General features: G+C 53.6%; 1 protein-coding gene across 3 annotated transcripts; it reads right to left on the minus strand.

The window, feature by feature from the left end:
• Positions 1–4,485: 4,485 nt before the first annotated feature.
• Dusp15 (dual specificity phosphatase 15) lies at positions 4,486–14,892 on the minus strand. Of its 3 annotated transcripts, XM_005363213.2 has the most exons (7): positions 14,660–14,885; positions 14,012–14,045; positions 12,483–12,565; positions 9,601–9,650; positions 8,668–8,742; positions 7,238–7,409; positions 6,043–6,390 (listed from the first exon to the last, which is right to left on the minus strand). In XM_005363213.2, exons 1-7 carry the CDS (start codon positions 14,678–14,680, stop codon positions 6,127–6,129), a joined length of 699 nt encoding a protein of 232 aa, XP_005363270.1. In that variant the 5' UTR covers positions 14,681–14,885; the 3' UTR covers positions 6,043–6,126. The 3 variants fall into 3 exon arrangements, with proteins under 3 accessions (XP_026643047.1, XP_005363270.1, XP_026643048.1); XM_026787246.1 differs by lacking the exon at positions 7,238–7,409 and having other exon boundaries at positions 4,486–6,390; positions 14,660–14,892; XM_026787247.1 differs by lacking the exons at positions 14,012–14,045; positions 14,660–14,885 and adding an exon at positions 14,046–14,191.
• Positions 14,893–16,576: the final 1,684 nt, after the last annotated feature.

Here is a 16,576-nt window from a genome sequence, read left to right on the forward strand (position 1 = left end):
TGGCAGACATAGTAATAAGATCAACAATTCAACAGCTCTCTTCCAGCAGGAGAGGCAACTCTCCTGAAGGTTCTGGGCTTCTGCACCAGGCCCTCAGAACCTGTTCTCCCCGGCCGCTAGGCAGCCATGACCTCCTAGTAACACACTATGTGAGCTCAGGTAAGGATAGGCGGTGTCTGATGGCAAAAGGGATAATGGTGTTTCTGTCACACAAGTTGTGGGGATGCTTCGGAGGACGCCTGGCATCAGTCAGGGCCCAAGCATTAGCTCTGTGGCTTTGGCCTGTTCGCACTGGGTGCTTTGGCTAAGAGATGCAGGGTAATTAGTTGTTTCTACCCCCAGGTCCTCTCCGATTTGGCAGCTGGTCAGATGGGAGCACCTTTAGCATCCTTACCAGGGTTTCTGAACTTCTAAGAGGTTGTTGAGCTTTGAGAGTATTTGGGGTTCCATTCCTGATACCCTGGGAGGAAGGGTAAACAGAAACCAATTCACCTGGGACCCTCAGACCCCAGATCCAGGCCAGAGAGGGGACAGGAGTGGGTTATGAGACTAAGCCCTTACTGTAGTCAGGCAAAGGGCCTGGCATAGGGAGGCTCCTGGCATCCTATAGGAACACTCCTTGTCTTTTTTTCACTAATCTGGAGCTATTGGAAAGGACCAGCAGTGAAGAAGACAGTGGGGAGACCAAGGCCCAGAGAAGTTGCTAGGCTATCTCCACCTGAGCAGAGAGAAGAGAACACTGGGAAATCTGAAGGCCTGCTAGGGTTAATGGGATATGTCAGTTTCAGAACTTAAGACCCTTCCACTCTGAGGGTAAGGAAAGAGTTGATGAGGGGTCGGAGGGGATAGATTCAGATGCTGGGAGGGACATCCGGGAATGAAGGGTCTGGAGGATGATTTAGTTGGGGTCACAGGTAGACAGGATGCTGAGGAGGCACTAGGGACATAGCATGGGAGATGAGGACATAGCAATGAACCACAGATAATGGAGAGACATTCACAAGGATGGCAGATAAGCAGACAACAAAAAGGAGGCATGCAGATATGGACAGGGGACCAGTAAGGGATCTGGATCTGGAGGGGCAAGTGGGGCAGGGGGATGGACCTGTGGGTGACAGCAGAGTGGTGGGTGTGACTTGAGGGAAACAGAACGATGGGACTCAAGGCAGGGCAGGTAGTGGGGACAGATGGAGTCAGGCTGATGGAGGGCATGAGCGAATTGCTAGAGAGGGTGGGGCTACTTTCAGGCTTGGCTAAGATGTGCCTGAGCTGACCAGGCTGATGGGGTTGAGAGGACACACACTGACCTGGTCTGTGCTGCAGGCTAGCTCACTCACTTCCCTCAGGATTGACCAGCTATTCCCTGGGTCCCCCAAAAAGCCTTTTCCCATTATCTGCATGCCCGAAACTGGCTGTTTTGAGAAGCATTTAAAAAACTCTCCCAAACCTCTCCCCTGAGCCACGAATAGCTAACTGCTCATCAAGCCTACCGTCACCCTGAAAACCCAGCTCCGCTCTCCTGAGAGGCACCCCCCTTCATTAACTCCTCCTTCCCAGCTCCTCCAGTCCCTTCTGCTTGCAGAGTGTTGGTTTAGGGGTTATAAATACATTATATCTGTTGGGAAAATGTGCAGATATGGAATCCATGTGGTGGGGAGAGGTGAAGAGAGATTAAGGAAGAAGAGATACTTGAAGGCCAATCATGATTATCTCTGAAGGCAAAGCTTTAGCCACGAGCGCTGGGACAGAAGGAAGGTTGAAGTGAAGGTCGTGTGTGCCCTGGTGGGTGGAGAGGCAGGCAGCCACTAGGATGCCCCAAAACACTCTTCTCTGAATAGCAGTATGTAAAGTTTAAGGGGCTGGCCATGAAGCCACCCATTCAACACTTACTGGATGGTGAGTGAACGCCAGGCTCTGTGCTCAATGTCGCCACCCTTAGGCAGATCCCGGTGTGGCAGGAGAAGATGACAGGCTCATTCTAGGATCTTGGGGGAGAGCAGAGTTGAATCAATGGGTGCACGGGGAAAGCTGTCTCCAGGAAGAGATGGCTAAGCAGGAGGGATGACGTGGGAAAAACAATGAGCCAGAGCTTAGTAAGTGTGTTAAATCAATGGGCGCACCCGGGAAAGTTGTCTCCAGGAAGAGATGGCTAAGCAGGGGAGCAGCCGGGGAAGGTGGAAGGAAGAAGCAACGTAGGCAGAGAGAGCACCGTGTCGGAGGCTGTAATGGCCAGATGAGAGAGAGGAAGCATTTAGAAACGGAAAGAAAGAAAGTTAGGGAAGAGAGAGAGAGAGAGAGAGAGAGAGAGAGAGAGAGAGAGAGACCAGAGATAAGGCCTGGGAGGGGTACTTCCTGTGGCCTCAGGGGGAGGAGGGGCCTACAGCACCTGGACAGTGAGGAGCCATAGGTGACCCTGAAGAAGGGCAGGTTATGACCATCTCATCACTAGAAAGGACCTTCTGAGGGCTTGAGGGGATTGCTGAGGGTCAGGAGAAGCGCCCCCCCCCCACCAGCCATGTTTTGTGTGTGTGTGTGTGTGTCTATAGTGACCTAGAGAGAGATGCTGGATATAGATGGGCAGCAGGAGCACGGAGGTCTTGTAACTAGGGTGAGATCCTGGAGACCCAGTGAAACTGTTTGGAGTAAGATGGATTCACCAGGTGCGGGACCATCTTGGTGAAGGCTAGATGCTTCCTTCTTTGAACTCGGCAGCTAGTGACTTTATTATCAGGAGAGACAGAAGCCAGATGGAGTTAATAGGGGGACACTAAGTGTCTCGGGAGAGGGGAGCTGGAGATGACTTGGGTGCTCGTGGTGAGGACGGTGTCCTGATGTGCAGCTGGATGCTGCGGCTCAGGGGAGAGACTTCAGAGAGTTTTAACTGCCTCTTCAAAGCAGCTAATTTCAGAAAGCCTGTGATGCCTGAGCAAGGGGCTTTCCTGCAGGAGGTCCTGAAAAGATGGCTCTCAGGATGCTGAGGTTGGCCATTTAGGGTGAGAGTTTGGGGTGGGAGGAAAGGCCTCCAAAGGATGGAGAGGTCACAGGCAGTGAGAGGCTAACGTTATTTTAAAAGGGTGTCAAAAGCTCCCCAGTATATATTGGGGAACGCTACACTCAGCCTTGAGACCATGTGGACGGTCCAAGGTCACAGTTTATGGGCCGGTGCCTAGGCTCCAGGAGGGTGCTGAAGCTTTGTGAGTTCAAGCCCGCCTGGCCAGGCTTTTCCAGGACCCTGCTCCTTACCCAGAAAAACCTCTGCATCCTGCTGTGTCTGGTAGGTCGCTGTTGAGCTATGGCCTTTCAGGGGATGCGGAAGAGAGTCTTGCCCACATCTTCCCAGCACAACCCTTCCTAGCATCAACTTTCTGTCTGTACCACCAACCAGTCCTGGAGACAGAAAGGAGCCACGGTTCCTGCCATACATTTCCCATTGACAGACTCTTTCCTAGGCAAACGCTAGGGACGGTGCGCTGGCTATGCAAGCATTGGGGAATTACCAGGTCACCTGGATGGAATACGGACCCTAAGAAAGTGAAAGTTGGCTTGATAAAGTTTCTCATTCTGTTCAGTTCCTCTACCCCAAGGCCCTGGCCTTCCACCTCTCCTGGTGGCCAGCTGTCCTGGAGCACCAGGGACAAGAATGAGCTCTCAGAGTGCAACGGGGTGGGGATGGGGTTAGGGGTGGTGGTTGTGAGTATAGGTGAGGGGTAGAGAAAGTCTTCAGCAGAGGAGCGATCTTGCTCCAGCCCAGCATCTACACTCTGTTCTCTTAGACCACCTGTAAACGGCCTATTTTTGTCTCGTTTTTCTGAGACATCTTGCTATGTTACACACTGGTCTCTGATTCCTGAACTAAAGCATCCTCCAGCCTCAGTACCTTCTACATAGTGGTGCCACGCAAGGCCCACCTGTCAGTCTTTCCTCAGGACCTGCATTGTGGAAGTTGGAAAAGGAAAATGCTTCTCAAACCTATTCCTGTCACAACGGGAGGCACACAGGTGACCTCCATGCAACCTTAGAGAAGCCCAGGGACCAGGATGCTAGGCCAGCCTCCCATTCTCAATTCCATGTAGGCATTCCACGGATTGTACTTTCCCCTCACGCTTTGGAATTGCCTACCAAGTGGCTGCTCATCCTCCTGCTGGCCTGGCTGAATCCTTCCCCAGTGGGTCTTCAATAACTTATAGTTATTAGGAAGCTCTGGCACCACCAGGGATGGCCAGGATCCAGAGCTCTGTGTCTGTGCCCCCTTGCCACCTCCTGAGAACTACATCTAGAATTTCCAGGTTCCTGGTGGGGTCCAAGATCCTCTGAGATTGTATGGGAACATTTCCACACTGATATATTTTGGGGATTGGTGTCTTTTAGAAGGAGGGGGAGGTTGAAACAGGGCCTCTCTATTTATCCCAGGCTAGTTTTGAATAAAAATCCTTATGCCCCTGCCTCCTGAGTGTTGGATCATAGACATGCACCACCACGCCCAGTTCTAGAATTTCTCTTTTATTATCAAGAAATCTTTGCAGTATGAAGGGTGCTGAGTAGTTCAGCTGCATCAGCCCTTGCTGTGTATGTATGTGAACATGAGTAGGAATTAGTTGTTCTTTTATAGGGTGGGATGAGGATCGGCTGAGCTCGAGTGTTTAGGACGGCAACAGTGTCCTAGGGGAGAGCACTGCACTGTTGAGGCCGTGTGTAGAGGCGACACTCCATCCAGGGAGCCTCTGGAAGGGTCTGGAACACTATACCAAAGGGCTTGGTTTTGTCTGTGGACGATGGGACCACGTTATCGTTTCAAAGAGGGAATGACTCTGTCCGGGACAGAAGGGCTAGAAGACGGGTGGACTGTGGTGGCACTGGCCAATTAGGAGGATGCAGGCTCCCTGTCCTCTGGGGAGCACAGTCACCCTTTCTCTTCACAAAGCCCTAACTCCGGGTCTTTTCAGTTAACCGCTCCTGCCACTTGGGATTCCCACTTGTCGCTCCCCGTTCTCCTGTCAGATGGCAAGATGGTCCACTCTCTTACCCCCTCTTTTATCTGGTCTCTTCCACTAGAAGGTCAGCCATGGACAGAGGTGTGCTCCTTGCTGTAGCCCCAGAGTCCAGCACAGTCCGGCACACTGTGGGCTCAATGAACATTTGAGTGGATGAAGAATTGGGGGTTGGTGTGGGTAGCCCACCATTCCTTCTGCTCAGTTCCCCGGGGCTGTGCCCCATCAGCTGTGAAGCCAAGAGTCTACTGAGCAAAAGCGACTTCAGCTCCCTCGGGTAATCAGTTCTTGTGACACCCCTTAGTCTGTCCATCCACAGGGCTGCTTACTCTTTATTGGGTGTCCTGCCACCCCCTGCACCCCAGTTGGTGCTGGGTCTTCCTCTCCAGGAACCTCCACACCAGGAGTTGCTTCCTCCTTCCTGCCACAGCTGGAATGACCTGCTCTAGCTGTGTGTGCTTGGGCCAGCAGCCTGGCCTCTCTGATCCTGGGTGTTCTCCCTGAGTATAAAGTCATCTCAGACCGTTAAAGCTGACGTGAAGGCAACACCACCAACTGGCACACACCGGCCAGTTATTTGGAGAAGAGGGAGGGGCCTCAGAGAGGTGAAGGGTCCAAAGAGCTGGGGGGGGGGCGTCAGGAGTCCAGGGCTCTGGGAGAGATGGGGACTGGGGGAGGGGTGTCTGAGAAGGGTATGGTCTTGGAATTCAGCTCTGCAGACTAATGGAGAATGGCGCTTCCCCGGGCCCCTGGAAGCTGCTCCTGGCCTGCCTCACGCAGGCTGCAGAGCCCAGGCTCTGCAGAATGACCAGAGGCACTGGACCAGGCAACGTCCGCATCTCTTTAATCTCCTCCAGGCCGGTCCGCCCCACCCGACCAACCTCCTGCTCCCCGTCTGTCTGGGTGGAGGCCTAGGACCCCTTCCCCGGGCTCAAGGACTAAGGCACCAGGTGGCTTGAAGCAGGCCGGCGGAACACGGACTCACAAAGGGGACACTGAGGACGGACGCAGACAAGCGTGGTGGACATTGGGCATGGGCGAGGCTCCCACAAGCTCTGGGCGCATCCCGGATGCGGGAAGCCCTGGCCGCCGGCGAAGGGCTGTGGCGTGAGGACAGGCGGAGTGGCGGGCAGGGCGCTCACTTGTCGCCCTTGCGCGACAGGCACCGCGGGAGGCAAGAGAAAGTCTGTTTGACGCGCGCCAGCAGCGGCAGCGGCCGGTGGGCTTCCCGCGGCACCAGGCGCTGCAGGGTCCCCTCGGAAGCGGCGGAGGACGCTGTGGCCGACGTGGCAGAGGTCGCCGAACCCTGGCGACAGCGCCTGCAGAGAGGTAGCAGCGTGCGCAGTTCCTCCTCGTCGCGGAACGGGCTCTCCCCGAAGCGCTCCTCCAACTGCCGGCGAAGCTGAGGCGGGGAGGGGAAGCGGAGCATAGGTCCAGCTGCCACCAGTTTGCCACCTTCGCCCTCGCCCCCTCCCCACACCTAGCTCTTCTAAGCTCCCTGTCTTCATTCTAAGACTTTCCGACACTCACCGAGGCGCCCGCCTCCCATTTGAGGCCCTAACCTCTTCCTAAACCCCACTTAACCTCGACACTCCGTCTTCCAGACTTACTCGCTGCAAACCGCACTAAACAACTTCCCTTGAGCCTCTGTCCCCATCCCTGGACTCAAAGACACCACACCCCAGGGGTCTCTTGTCTGTTCCTGGCTTAGGGCAGCCCTGGAATCCAGTGCCGCCTTCTGAGAACCTTCCAGCCACTCCATTCCTTTCTCTTCCCCCCTTTCTTAGCTGACTGAAATACCAAGCTGATATTTCCATGTGCTTTCTCCCCAGAGTGCCAAGAGAAGGGACACTTTTGGCCTCAGAAAGACTCTGGTGGAATAGGATACAGACCCCAAGTGGACAAACTCTGGACTGCCTTGTGTTGGGGACACCTGTGTTGTCACAGTCTGCTTCATAAACATCTAAATGCTTAGTTTAAAAGACGAACAAAAGAAAACCTGGAAATCCAGACCAGGTGTGGGTTACCTATGATGCAATCCCAGTGTTGGGGAGTCTGAGGCAGGAGGATTGTGCATTTGTGACCAAGGTGAGAGTGGAGGGAGGGGACAGGCACAGGGTGGGTAACCTCCAATGGGTGCTAAGATCAAGGATGCTTCCCAAGCCTCTTGCAGCCCCAGCCCCAGCCGCAGCCCCAATCTCAGCCCCAGCCCCAGCCCTGGACAGCAAAGCCTTGCACATAGTCCCTACCTTCTGCGAGTTTCCCCAGCCAAACTCCTCAAGCTGCTGCCTAAAGCCTGGGTTTGGGTTGGCTATGGGCCTGGTGGCCTTGATGGCTTCAAGTATTTCCCGCCAGCCTAGTCCGGTCACCGTCATCACATAGGCGATCACAATGGTGGTACTTCGAGATATACCTGCAAAGCTGGATCCCAGACAACCCCAGGCTTCAGGAAGGTCCCCCTCCCTTCCACATCCCTCCCTGCCAGTTCCCTTGCCTCCCTGGTCCTTCCCCATGCTTGCCCCTTGAGCTCCAACCATGGGGAGCCTGCCTGGATCTGCCTTCCTTGCTCTAAGATTTGCCTGTGACATTTCCCTTCCCTCTGAGCAACACTCACTCCCCTATTCCAAGGGACTGGCTGAGACATCATTCAACAAAGTTCCCCTGATAGTGTTTTTGTTCAGGCACTAGGGTATGGCCAGGAAAAACAAAACAAAACAAAACTCATGGCCTCTGCTGCCCTGGAGCTTACAGTATTGTTTGGCGAGATAGTCAGTAGGCAAAGCAGCAATTTCAGATGATTGCCTGAAGACAAGATAACTCTGGGGCTTGAAGAGCCATGTACAGAAGTAGAGAGGTTTCTTAAATGCGGGCAGGAGAGGTGCTGGGGAGAGGCTCCCTAGGAAGTGAACATCACGCCGAGTCTTGAAAGACAGGGGTAGACAAGAATGTTGTGGAGCTGGGGCAATGGGTGATTGTGGAAGGCTTTTCCGGTGTTTATGTGGCTGAGTTCAATTGCCCACACCACGAGACAAAACAAGACAAAATAAGAAGAGCGTGCAGCGATCTCGAGGTGGAAGGTGGGCTGTGGACTGGAAGATGGCTGACTACGAGGAGAGCAAGGTCATTTTTTCTTTCTTTTCTTTTTTTTTTTCTGAGTCAGGGTTTCTTTGTGTGGCCCCGGCTGTCCTGGAACTCACTCTGTAGACCAGGCTGGCCTTGAACTCACAGAGATCTACCTATTTCTGCCTTCCAGGTGCTGGAATTAAAGGCGCGTGACACAACCATCCAGCTGGAGACCTAGGTCTTGAGGGAACTAGTCCCTTGGCCCCAGTCAGAGCCCTTGGTGAGATGTCATGGGATGAATACATCCTTGGGGTCAGGGACCCTGGAGCAGACTTAGCCCAAAGTCCCAGCCATGCCAAAGTGAAGAGAGATGGGGATAGAATGAGCAGGTTTCCTGTGTGACCTCACCCAGCTCCGTCAGTAGCCCTGTGAACACGGCATTGATTCCTCCACTTGACAGATAAAGAGACTGAGTCTCAGAAAAACACAGCTCAGGTGCCAGAAGTGATGAACCTCTGGGTGGTCTGTCCCGAGGGACTGTCAGCAGTGTGACAGGCTGGAGGGAACCTGCCCCACGGGATAGGCATGCATGGGGGGAGGGCACCCCAGAACTCACCAGTGTACAAGGCAGTTACCCCCGTTGAGGCGGCAACTGTGGATAAAGTTGACACATTCTTTGAAGTGCTTTTTGCTGGAGAAGAAAGCAACACAGAAGGGAATGCTGGGGGGGGGGGGCGTAGGTCTCTCAGGAGCTGCTTCCCCCTCCCTTACAGTCAGCGAGGGACAGAGACCCTAGGTCCTCAGTGCAGCCAGCATGCAGAGTGAAGGGGACAGTGCTTGGGAAGGAGGCAGCACAGCAAACAGCGAGAGAGGCTGCCCCACCATCTAGGTAGGCGCCTCTCCAGCGGACATGGGGAACGAGCTTCCACTATGGGTATATTCTGGCCTTTCAGGGACGTGGGTGTGGGGACAGCAAGGTGCCATTCCTGGGGCCTGGAGGACCTGGAATGATAGTGAGCCGTGGGCTGGGAGAAGGGCCCCAAAGGGCCAAGCTTCGGCCTGAGTCCATCCCAGTCTTGAGATATGAATGCTAGCAAACCAAACAAGATCCCCGTTTCCCAGAGTCCCTGCAATTACCAGGTCCAGTCCCATGTCCTCAACTCAGGTCACCTCATCTTTGCAAACCCTCGATTCATCACATCCTGCCGTTACGTAGCTCAGAGAGGACAAGTGATTTTGCCAAGGTCACACAGCAGTAAATGCCAAAGCCTGGCTGTGAACCAGGTGTCTTAACTGCAAGCCAGGACGCAGGTCAAGTATGACCCTCAAATCTGCTGTGCCCTGGGTCCCAGGAGACAGGACACTTTCTCCACATGACAGCAGGGCAGGCTGAGGCTCTGGAGAGAGCTAGTGGGGACATGTTGCAAGGGCATGGTGGAAACAGGCTCAGTCTGTCTCTGGGTGCCCTTTCTGGTCTGAACGTTCTATGCCCTCACCCCCACCCCAGGGAAGCTCTCCATCAGCTGGTGGCCCATCTGGGAGAACTTACATGGGTACCTCAGGAGCATCAGCGACCGAGATTCGAAGGTACGTGATATCCTGCAGGGATAAAACACAAACTCAGACGGTAGTGCCTTGCCTGTACCCCTCCCCGAGCTGCCACGGCCAGGGTGACCCCAGATCATTCCTGCTCCTCTCTAGGCCACCATTGTTTCTTGTCCACAAAGAACAGGTACTATCTGTATGGAACTGTCAGCTCTGTCTGTGAAGACAGTGTCGTCACCCACAGGTGCCGTGGATGTGAGGACTTGGAAACAGGGAAGGTGTTTCTTTGAGGATTCTCCTCCCAGCAGGGATTGTAAAGTTATGCAGTGAAAAGGGCACAGCTCATTTTTCTTGAAGAGTGTGAACTCTGAAAAGAACAGTCGGGCATAGTCACTTGACCACAGACCTGTAGTCCTAGCACTCAGGAGGCTGAGGCAGGAGGATGATGAGTGAGAGGCCAGCCTGGGCTACCACAGCAAGTCATGTCTCAAAAGACAAACAAACAACACATAAACACATACACACATACACACCACCACCAAAACCACCACCACCTCCAGACAACCACCACCACCTCCAGACACCACCACCACAACCACCACCACCTCCAGACAACCACCACCACCAGACACCACTACCACCACCACCACCACAACCAAAACCACCACTACTACCACCAGACACCACCACCACCACCAGACACCACCATCAACAACAGCTTCATGAACTGGTCTGATAGGCTTTGCTTCCTGCTGAAGTTCCACACAGGATATTTCTGTCCACATCCCAAACATTTCCCTGCTATTTCTCAAAGATTTTGCTCAACACTTTGTTACTTCACACAGCCCTTTTCAGGTGCCTGGTCTGCTGCTGGCTGTGGCTCCTAAAAACACAGGACTTGTTCTCTTATGTCCACAGAGATTTATCCCATCCCTTTCCAAGAGTTTCAAGGTCATAGAATCCCACATTGTTTGCAAGATCTGCAGTTTCACTTCTCAGTGTGTTTGGCTGTAGGCTGGCTTGGTACCATCAAACCCTGCCTGCTGAACTCCCAGATGGGAGGGACGGCTGCCGGTGAGGTGTTGGGGCAGGGCGCTTTTCCTAAGCACTCATTTCTTAATAAACACATTAATAACTTGGAAAGCCTGCCTGTGCAATCTGTTCAGACTACATACTCCAGTGCTCCAGAACGAGGCTGCCCTAGAATGCAAAATCAGATTGCACTGGCCTGGAAATTTCTTCACAGACCATGAAAGTCATAGATTATTGTCAGCTGCCCTTAGAGACCATTAAATTTGACAGGTGACCAATAAGCAAACAAGTTCAAGGCTTAGAGAGGATGAAAGACCCCACCCAAGGTCATCACAGCAACTGTGTGGGTGGATTCTGCCATTTTTATTAAAATATTTATTTTATGAGTACAAGTGTTCTGCTTGCGTGCATGTATGTATACTGTTTGTGTGCCCAGTCCCCATCAGATCTCTCTGGAACTGGAGTTTACAGTGTGAGTTGCCATGTGGGTGCTGGGAACCAAGCCTGGGTCTCTCTCTTATGAGAACAAGTGCTCTTAACCACTGAGCCATCTCTCCAGCCCCCTACAGCCTGTTTGTTTGTTTTTATCTCAGATCTTCAGAGCCTTTTCAATCTACCATTCTTTCTAATAGATGTAGTAGACACAGACTCTAAGACAAGGAGCTTTTTGTGAGAGTGTGCACATGCACGTACGTACATGTGTGTGTACCTATGGATACACATATGTATGTATAGGGGATGGCTATATACATTTGTGTATATGCACGCCAAGGTCAGGTGTACGGCTCTGTCACCCTCTGCCTTATTCTCCCTGAGACAGGCTCTCTCACAGAACCTGGAGATGTTTTTCAGCCAGGCTGACAGCCAACTGGTCCCAGAGATTCTCTTACCTCCACTCCCTCACCCCACCTCCAGTGCCAGAGTTAAGGCATATATGGGCATGTCTGGCCTTTACATGGGTGCTGGGAATCTGTAGAAAGAGCTCTTAAACACACACCAAGTGATCTCCCTAGCCTGGGATCTAGATATTGATGGGATATACATGTTGAGCATCTGTATGGGGCTCAAAGAAACTCTGTGAAGTCAGTGCTACTGCAAAATCTCCATTTAATAGATGGGTGCCCGGAGCTCAGATTGTCTTGTGCACAAAGTTGCAAAGAGCATAAATGGTCTCCTGACCCCAGCACCAGTTGTCTGAGTTTCTTACTCTCTTCCTTCGGGGCCCAACACCCTCATCTCTTCCTTAGGATTCCATGAGAGCAGAACCAATCATCAAATGAGACTATGCCTTATGCAGAACTGTCTTCCACACCTAGCAGGCCCTCTGCAGCCTCACAACAGCCCTCTGGGGCAGTCTGGACTAAAGGCCCCAAGGAGCTGAGGTCATGGTCCAAAGTTGCACAGCAAGACACATAGAACCCGGCATCTCCTGTTTGGAATGTTCCAGACACCTGGCAGTTGGAAGCATGCCAAGGCAGGTGCAAAAAGGATTAACATGAGACCTGCATTAAGGTCTTAATATTAAGGATTGCTATGAGATCTCTAGGGTTAGATAGCCTAGGTTCAAATTCTAGTTGGTCAGCTTCTTCAGCATATGACCTTACATGAGTTCACTTACCTCTGTGGCCTCAGTTGCCAAACAGGGATGCTAAAACAGTCCAGGGAGGCTGGATGAGTCAGCTGGGGTCAAGATGCTGTTCAAGGACTATGGCCCAAGAACAGAGAATTTGCCTAGCGTGTCTGACACTCTGGGCTGCAGTTCTAGTACTAGAAAGTCGGGATGGGGTGGGGTGCAGTCCCGGTCCTACGGCTTGCCCTCCCCACCTATCAGCCTGGAACGGGGAGCTTAGATACCTGCAGCAGAGGTTGAGGTGATTCATGGATAGAGATGATGTGTGTGATCTTATTCCGGCCTAGCTGATCAGGGTCTTTGGCATCTGAAAGGAACAGGACACTTGAGCCACATTGGCAGATGGGACTAATTTATTCCTAAGGGCCAAGTGCAGAGAAGGCCAGTGCCCAGCTTGCCTCCTCACCCCTCCCTTCAGCTTGACCCACTCCCCCTGCCCACTGGCTTGCCTGTTCCTTCCCTGCCTATGGGGCACCCGTCAGAGACGGGTTGGTGTTCCCCATCTCTGTGTTGTTTTTCTTCCCATCCCAGACCCCTAACTCAGAAATTCTGCTTCTAGGGATCTGTGGACAGAGAGCGGTTACACATGGAGGCTGAAGTTCTCTGCACCTCTGTTTATTGCAGAAGCAGCTAAATGTTTGGAGCAACCGAATGCCAACCAAAAAGGGACAGAATGAAAAAACAAGTACAACTGTACTTTGGACTCCTGTGCCACAATTAAAATGATCCCCAGGAGCTGATAGACGAGGTTGTCGCCAATATATGTTTTAAGTGGGACATGTCACTTCCTGAACAGCGTGCAGCATGAGGTCCCATTTGTTTTAAATATTCCATCTGTACCTGCAATAGCTGACAAAATGCCCCTTAGGACTGCCGGTGGTCATCTCTGGGGAGTGAGATGTGCCGGCATGTACCTTTTATAACTAGGATAAAACACACACAATCCTTCTTCCCATACCCCTGCTTCCTCATTCACCAAATGCTCCCCATATGCCCGCTATGTGCGCTGAGTCTGGGGTCAACTTCATGGCTCTTGTCCTGGCGGAACTAACACGCGGCTAAGCTGAATCCTCTCAGAAATCAATGTGGGAGGAGCTGCTGAGGAGGCTCCTAGGGAGGGAGGAGCCAGGGCTGTGGGGTGGGTCACCTGCGTCCCCAGGCCTTGAGCCAGCCTGTCTCAGCACATTTCCCATCACCAAGTCAAAGGTCTATGTCCAGTTCTGGCTCCTGACCACCCAGCCTGGGGGCCTGTGAAGGCAGGGTTGGGGAGGGCACTGCCCCTCCCCCACAGAAGGTTGTGGAAGGGATAGTGGGGAGAAAAAGGCAGACACCTGCAGGTTTGCCACCCCCTGGCTTGAGGCCGCCTGGCGGTTCCACTCAGGACTCTGCTTACAGGAGCTGGTCCAGCATCCTTTTCAGAACCCCAGCTTAGCCAAACCTCTAGGCAGACCTCAACAAAAAATATGGAAGAGCCCTTGCGGGCTGGTGGGCCTCATGCCGAGAAGCTGGGCGAGGAGACCCTGAGCCCTTTGTGCAGGCCTTAGCCTGTTGGTGAACTTTGGGGAAAGGCTGAACTGGGATCTTTCCAGCCTGGGGACTGCTCGCTCTTGCACCCCTCAATCATCCTTGAGTCTTTTTTCCTCCCAGCCTGGCACCCTTCCCTCCCCCCACTCCATTCTTGAGAGCGTCTAAGTTGTGTGGGCCTGAGTGTGAACAGTGGACACAGGCCTGGGACAGAGTGGAAAGTGCTCACCAATGAAGTTTCCAAGGTAGAGTCCAGGAAGTACCTGGAGGAAGGACAGCAGGGGTCAGGGGGCAGGCTGCACTCCTTCCCACCCATGGTAGCTGGGGCCCGCAGCTCTTCTCTATTGGTGATGGGACCCCAGGAAGCCATCTCCCTGATAGGTCTGGGTGCTGCGTGAGGGGTCTTGGGCCTCTGGCAAGGATGCAAGAACAGGCAATGAATTAACCACAGGAGGGGTCAGGAGAGCTCAGCTTGGGGACAGACAGAAGAGGAGGGATGGGTAGAAAGTCCCAGGTAGAGATCAGAAAGGGGCACAAGAGTGAACCCCGGACAGAGGGGATTGAGGCAGGCACAGGTGGAAGGCCATGCGGAGCAGAGAGAGAAGAACAGAAGAGACACCAGAGTTCAGCAATCTCAGACCCACACAGACACAGCGAGGCACAGAGAATAAGGCGCTCCCAGAGAGGACAGCGAAAGACACAGCAAGAGTCAGAGTCGCGCAGAGGACTGACAGGCAGAGAAAGGCAGAGGGAGTCTCCGAGGGGAGCGTGACAGAGATGTGGCATACACCTCGGAACGGGAGCAGAAGGTCAGCGACCCGTCCCGGGTCCCGGCCGCGGGGCGGGGACGGCCAGGCGTAGCGGGGGTTCCTCCTACCTTGGTCATGCCATTCCCCATGATCCCGAGGCCGGGTGGCCGGGCGCACCCCCAGCTCGGCGCCTGGAAAGCGCTGGGTTCACAGCTGCCCAGCTGGCCCCAGGCCCAGAGCCCGCAGCCTGATGGGGAACCAGGGGCCCGGCGTCCACGGCCCTGCCCAGCCCTGTCCAGTGGCCGGTGCCACTGCCCGCCGACCCCCGGCCCCGGAGGAAAGTGATGGAGCCGCTGCCGCCGCCGCCGCCGCCGCCGCCACCGCCGCTGCCACCGCCGCAGGCTCCTCCTACCCCCTCGGTCATGTGGGGCCCCCCTCCCCCGTGGATCGTGGCGGGGGGCCGGACAAAGCCCCAGTGTGCGGGGCCCACGGCCCGCAGGACAACGGCAGCTTGTTGCGGCCGCGTGGGACGCCACCTCCGGAGGTGGGGGCGGGGCGCTCCCCCCACCCTGGCACCGTCAGGCGCGGCGTTGTAGGGGAATGTGGTGGGGAGCCCCGAAAGGGGCCCAGAACTCAGTTTGCGGCTGTGCCTGCACCTGCCCTAGGCTGGGGGCAAAGCAGCCAGCTTTTCTTTAGTATGGAGTTTAGTATGGAGGCTGGACTCATTGCTAAGGGCTCTGCTGCTCTGTTTTTGTTTGGGACAAGAAATAAGAAAAAAAAAATGCCTTCCATTTTATCCCCCAGCTCATGAAGCCATCCTAGCAGCCATCCTCCCCATTCCCACGCATCCCCCCCCCATCCAGGTCTACTCATCCGTTCTTTCCATTTACCCATCCATTCACCTTCATCTGCCTTCCCTTCCATTCATGTATGCATCAGTCCACCCGTTCGCTCATCTCTCATCTTCTCTCTCGCCCTCCCATCCATCCTCACATCATCCGTCAGTCCACTCTCTCAACCTTCCTATCTCCTACCTACCCTTCATACTCTGGTCCCCAGGAGATGGTGCCATGTGAGTAATTCTACTAGGCCCCCAGGCATGACTGCCGTTAGAGGCCTGAAGAAATCAGGAGTCAATGTGGAGGAGAGGGAGGTATAAAAAGGCTCCAGTCACCCGGATCCTGGCTCTCAGAAAACTGCAACAAGATGTCCACAGTTCAGCCCGCGTTCACACTTACTTGTTGAATAATCTGAGACCTTCCCCCTGCGACTTCAGCTGACGCTATCTGCACAGGCACGCTAAAGGGGCTTAGGCACCTCCTGCGGGGACCAGACAGAAACAGCTGTGCCTGCTTTGTGCCTGTGGCCGGCACAGCTGTCCTTCTAAGTGACTGCAGGGGCCTGTTCACACGGGCAGGGCCAGAGAATCTGTTCAAGTGCAACTGGAGAAAAAGAAACCCATTCTTTAGGTTTCTCCCTTCCTTGAGTTCACAGTGAATGTGGGGTGTCTGACTCAGCGTTCTCTGTTTTCATAAAACACAAATTAGCCCACAAATATTTAACAAGCAGTAGGGACTAGGGACACAGTCATGGGAAGAGATAAAGGCAGTTCTTCCCTTCGGCAGGGAGCCGTCTAGACCTCAGTCTCTGAAGCAGTGGGTTTGGCTCAAACTGTATGTGTGATGGTTGTGAAAATTTTGGCAACAGTAAAGGTTTCTAACTATGTAGTGATTAAACATCCCAAAGCAGCCCCCTAGTGAGTCTGGGGTCTTTCAGACAGCAGTCACCTGTGTGGCTGCGTAACAGTCCTGCAGTCTTGTTTTGACTCTGCTGCTCGGTCCACACCACCCATGAACACCTCGGGCCAGAGTTGAGATTCTGGTGTGTTAAGAACTGCAGAGGCTTTACTGTACAGACTACTGAATTAACCGGAGGAAAGACTCAATATTTTCCTGCCATTATTCCTCAACATGTGTCAAACTAAAATATCTTCGGATTATGTTACACTGAAATGTTTTTTTTTGTTTGTTTGTTTGTTTTTTTTT

The sequence above is a fragment of the Microtus ochrogaster genome, linkage group LG8 (assembly GCF_000317375.1).
Source record: "Microtus ochrogaster isolate Prairie Vole_2 linkage group LG8, MicOch1.0, whole genome shotgun sequence".
In the NCBI taxonomy this organism is placed as follows: Eukaryota; Metazoa; Chordata; class Mammalia; order Rodentia; family Cricetidae; genus Microtus; species Microtus ochrogaster.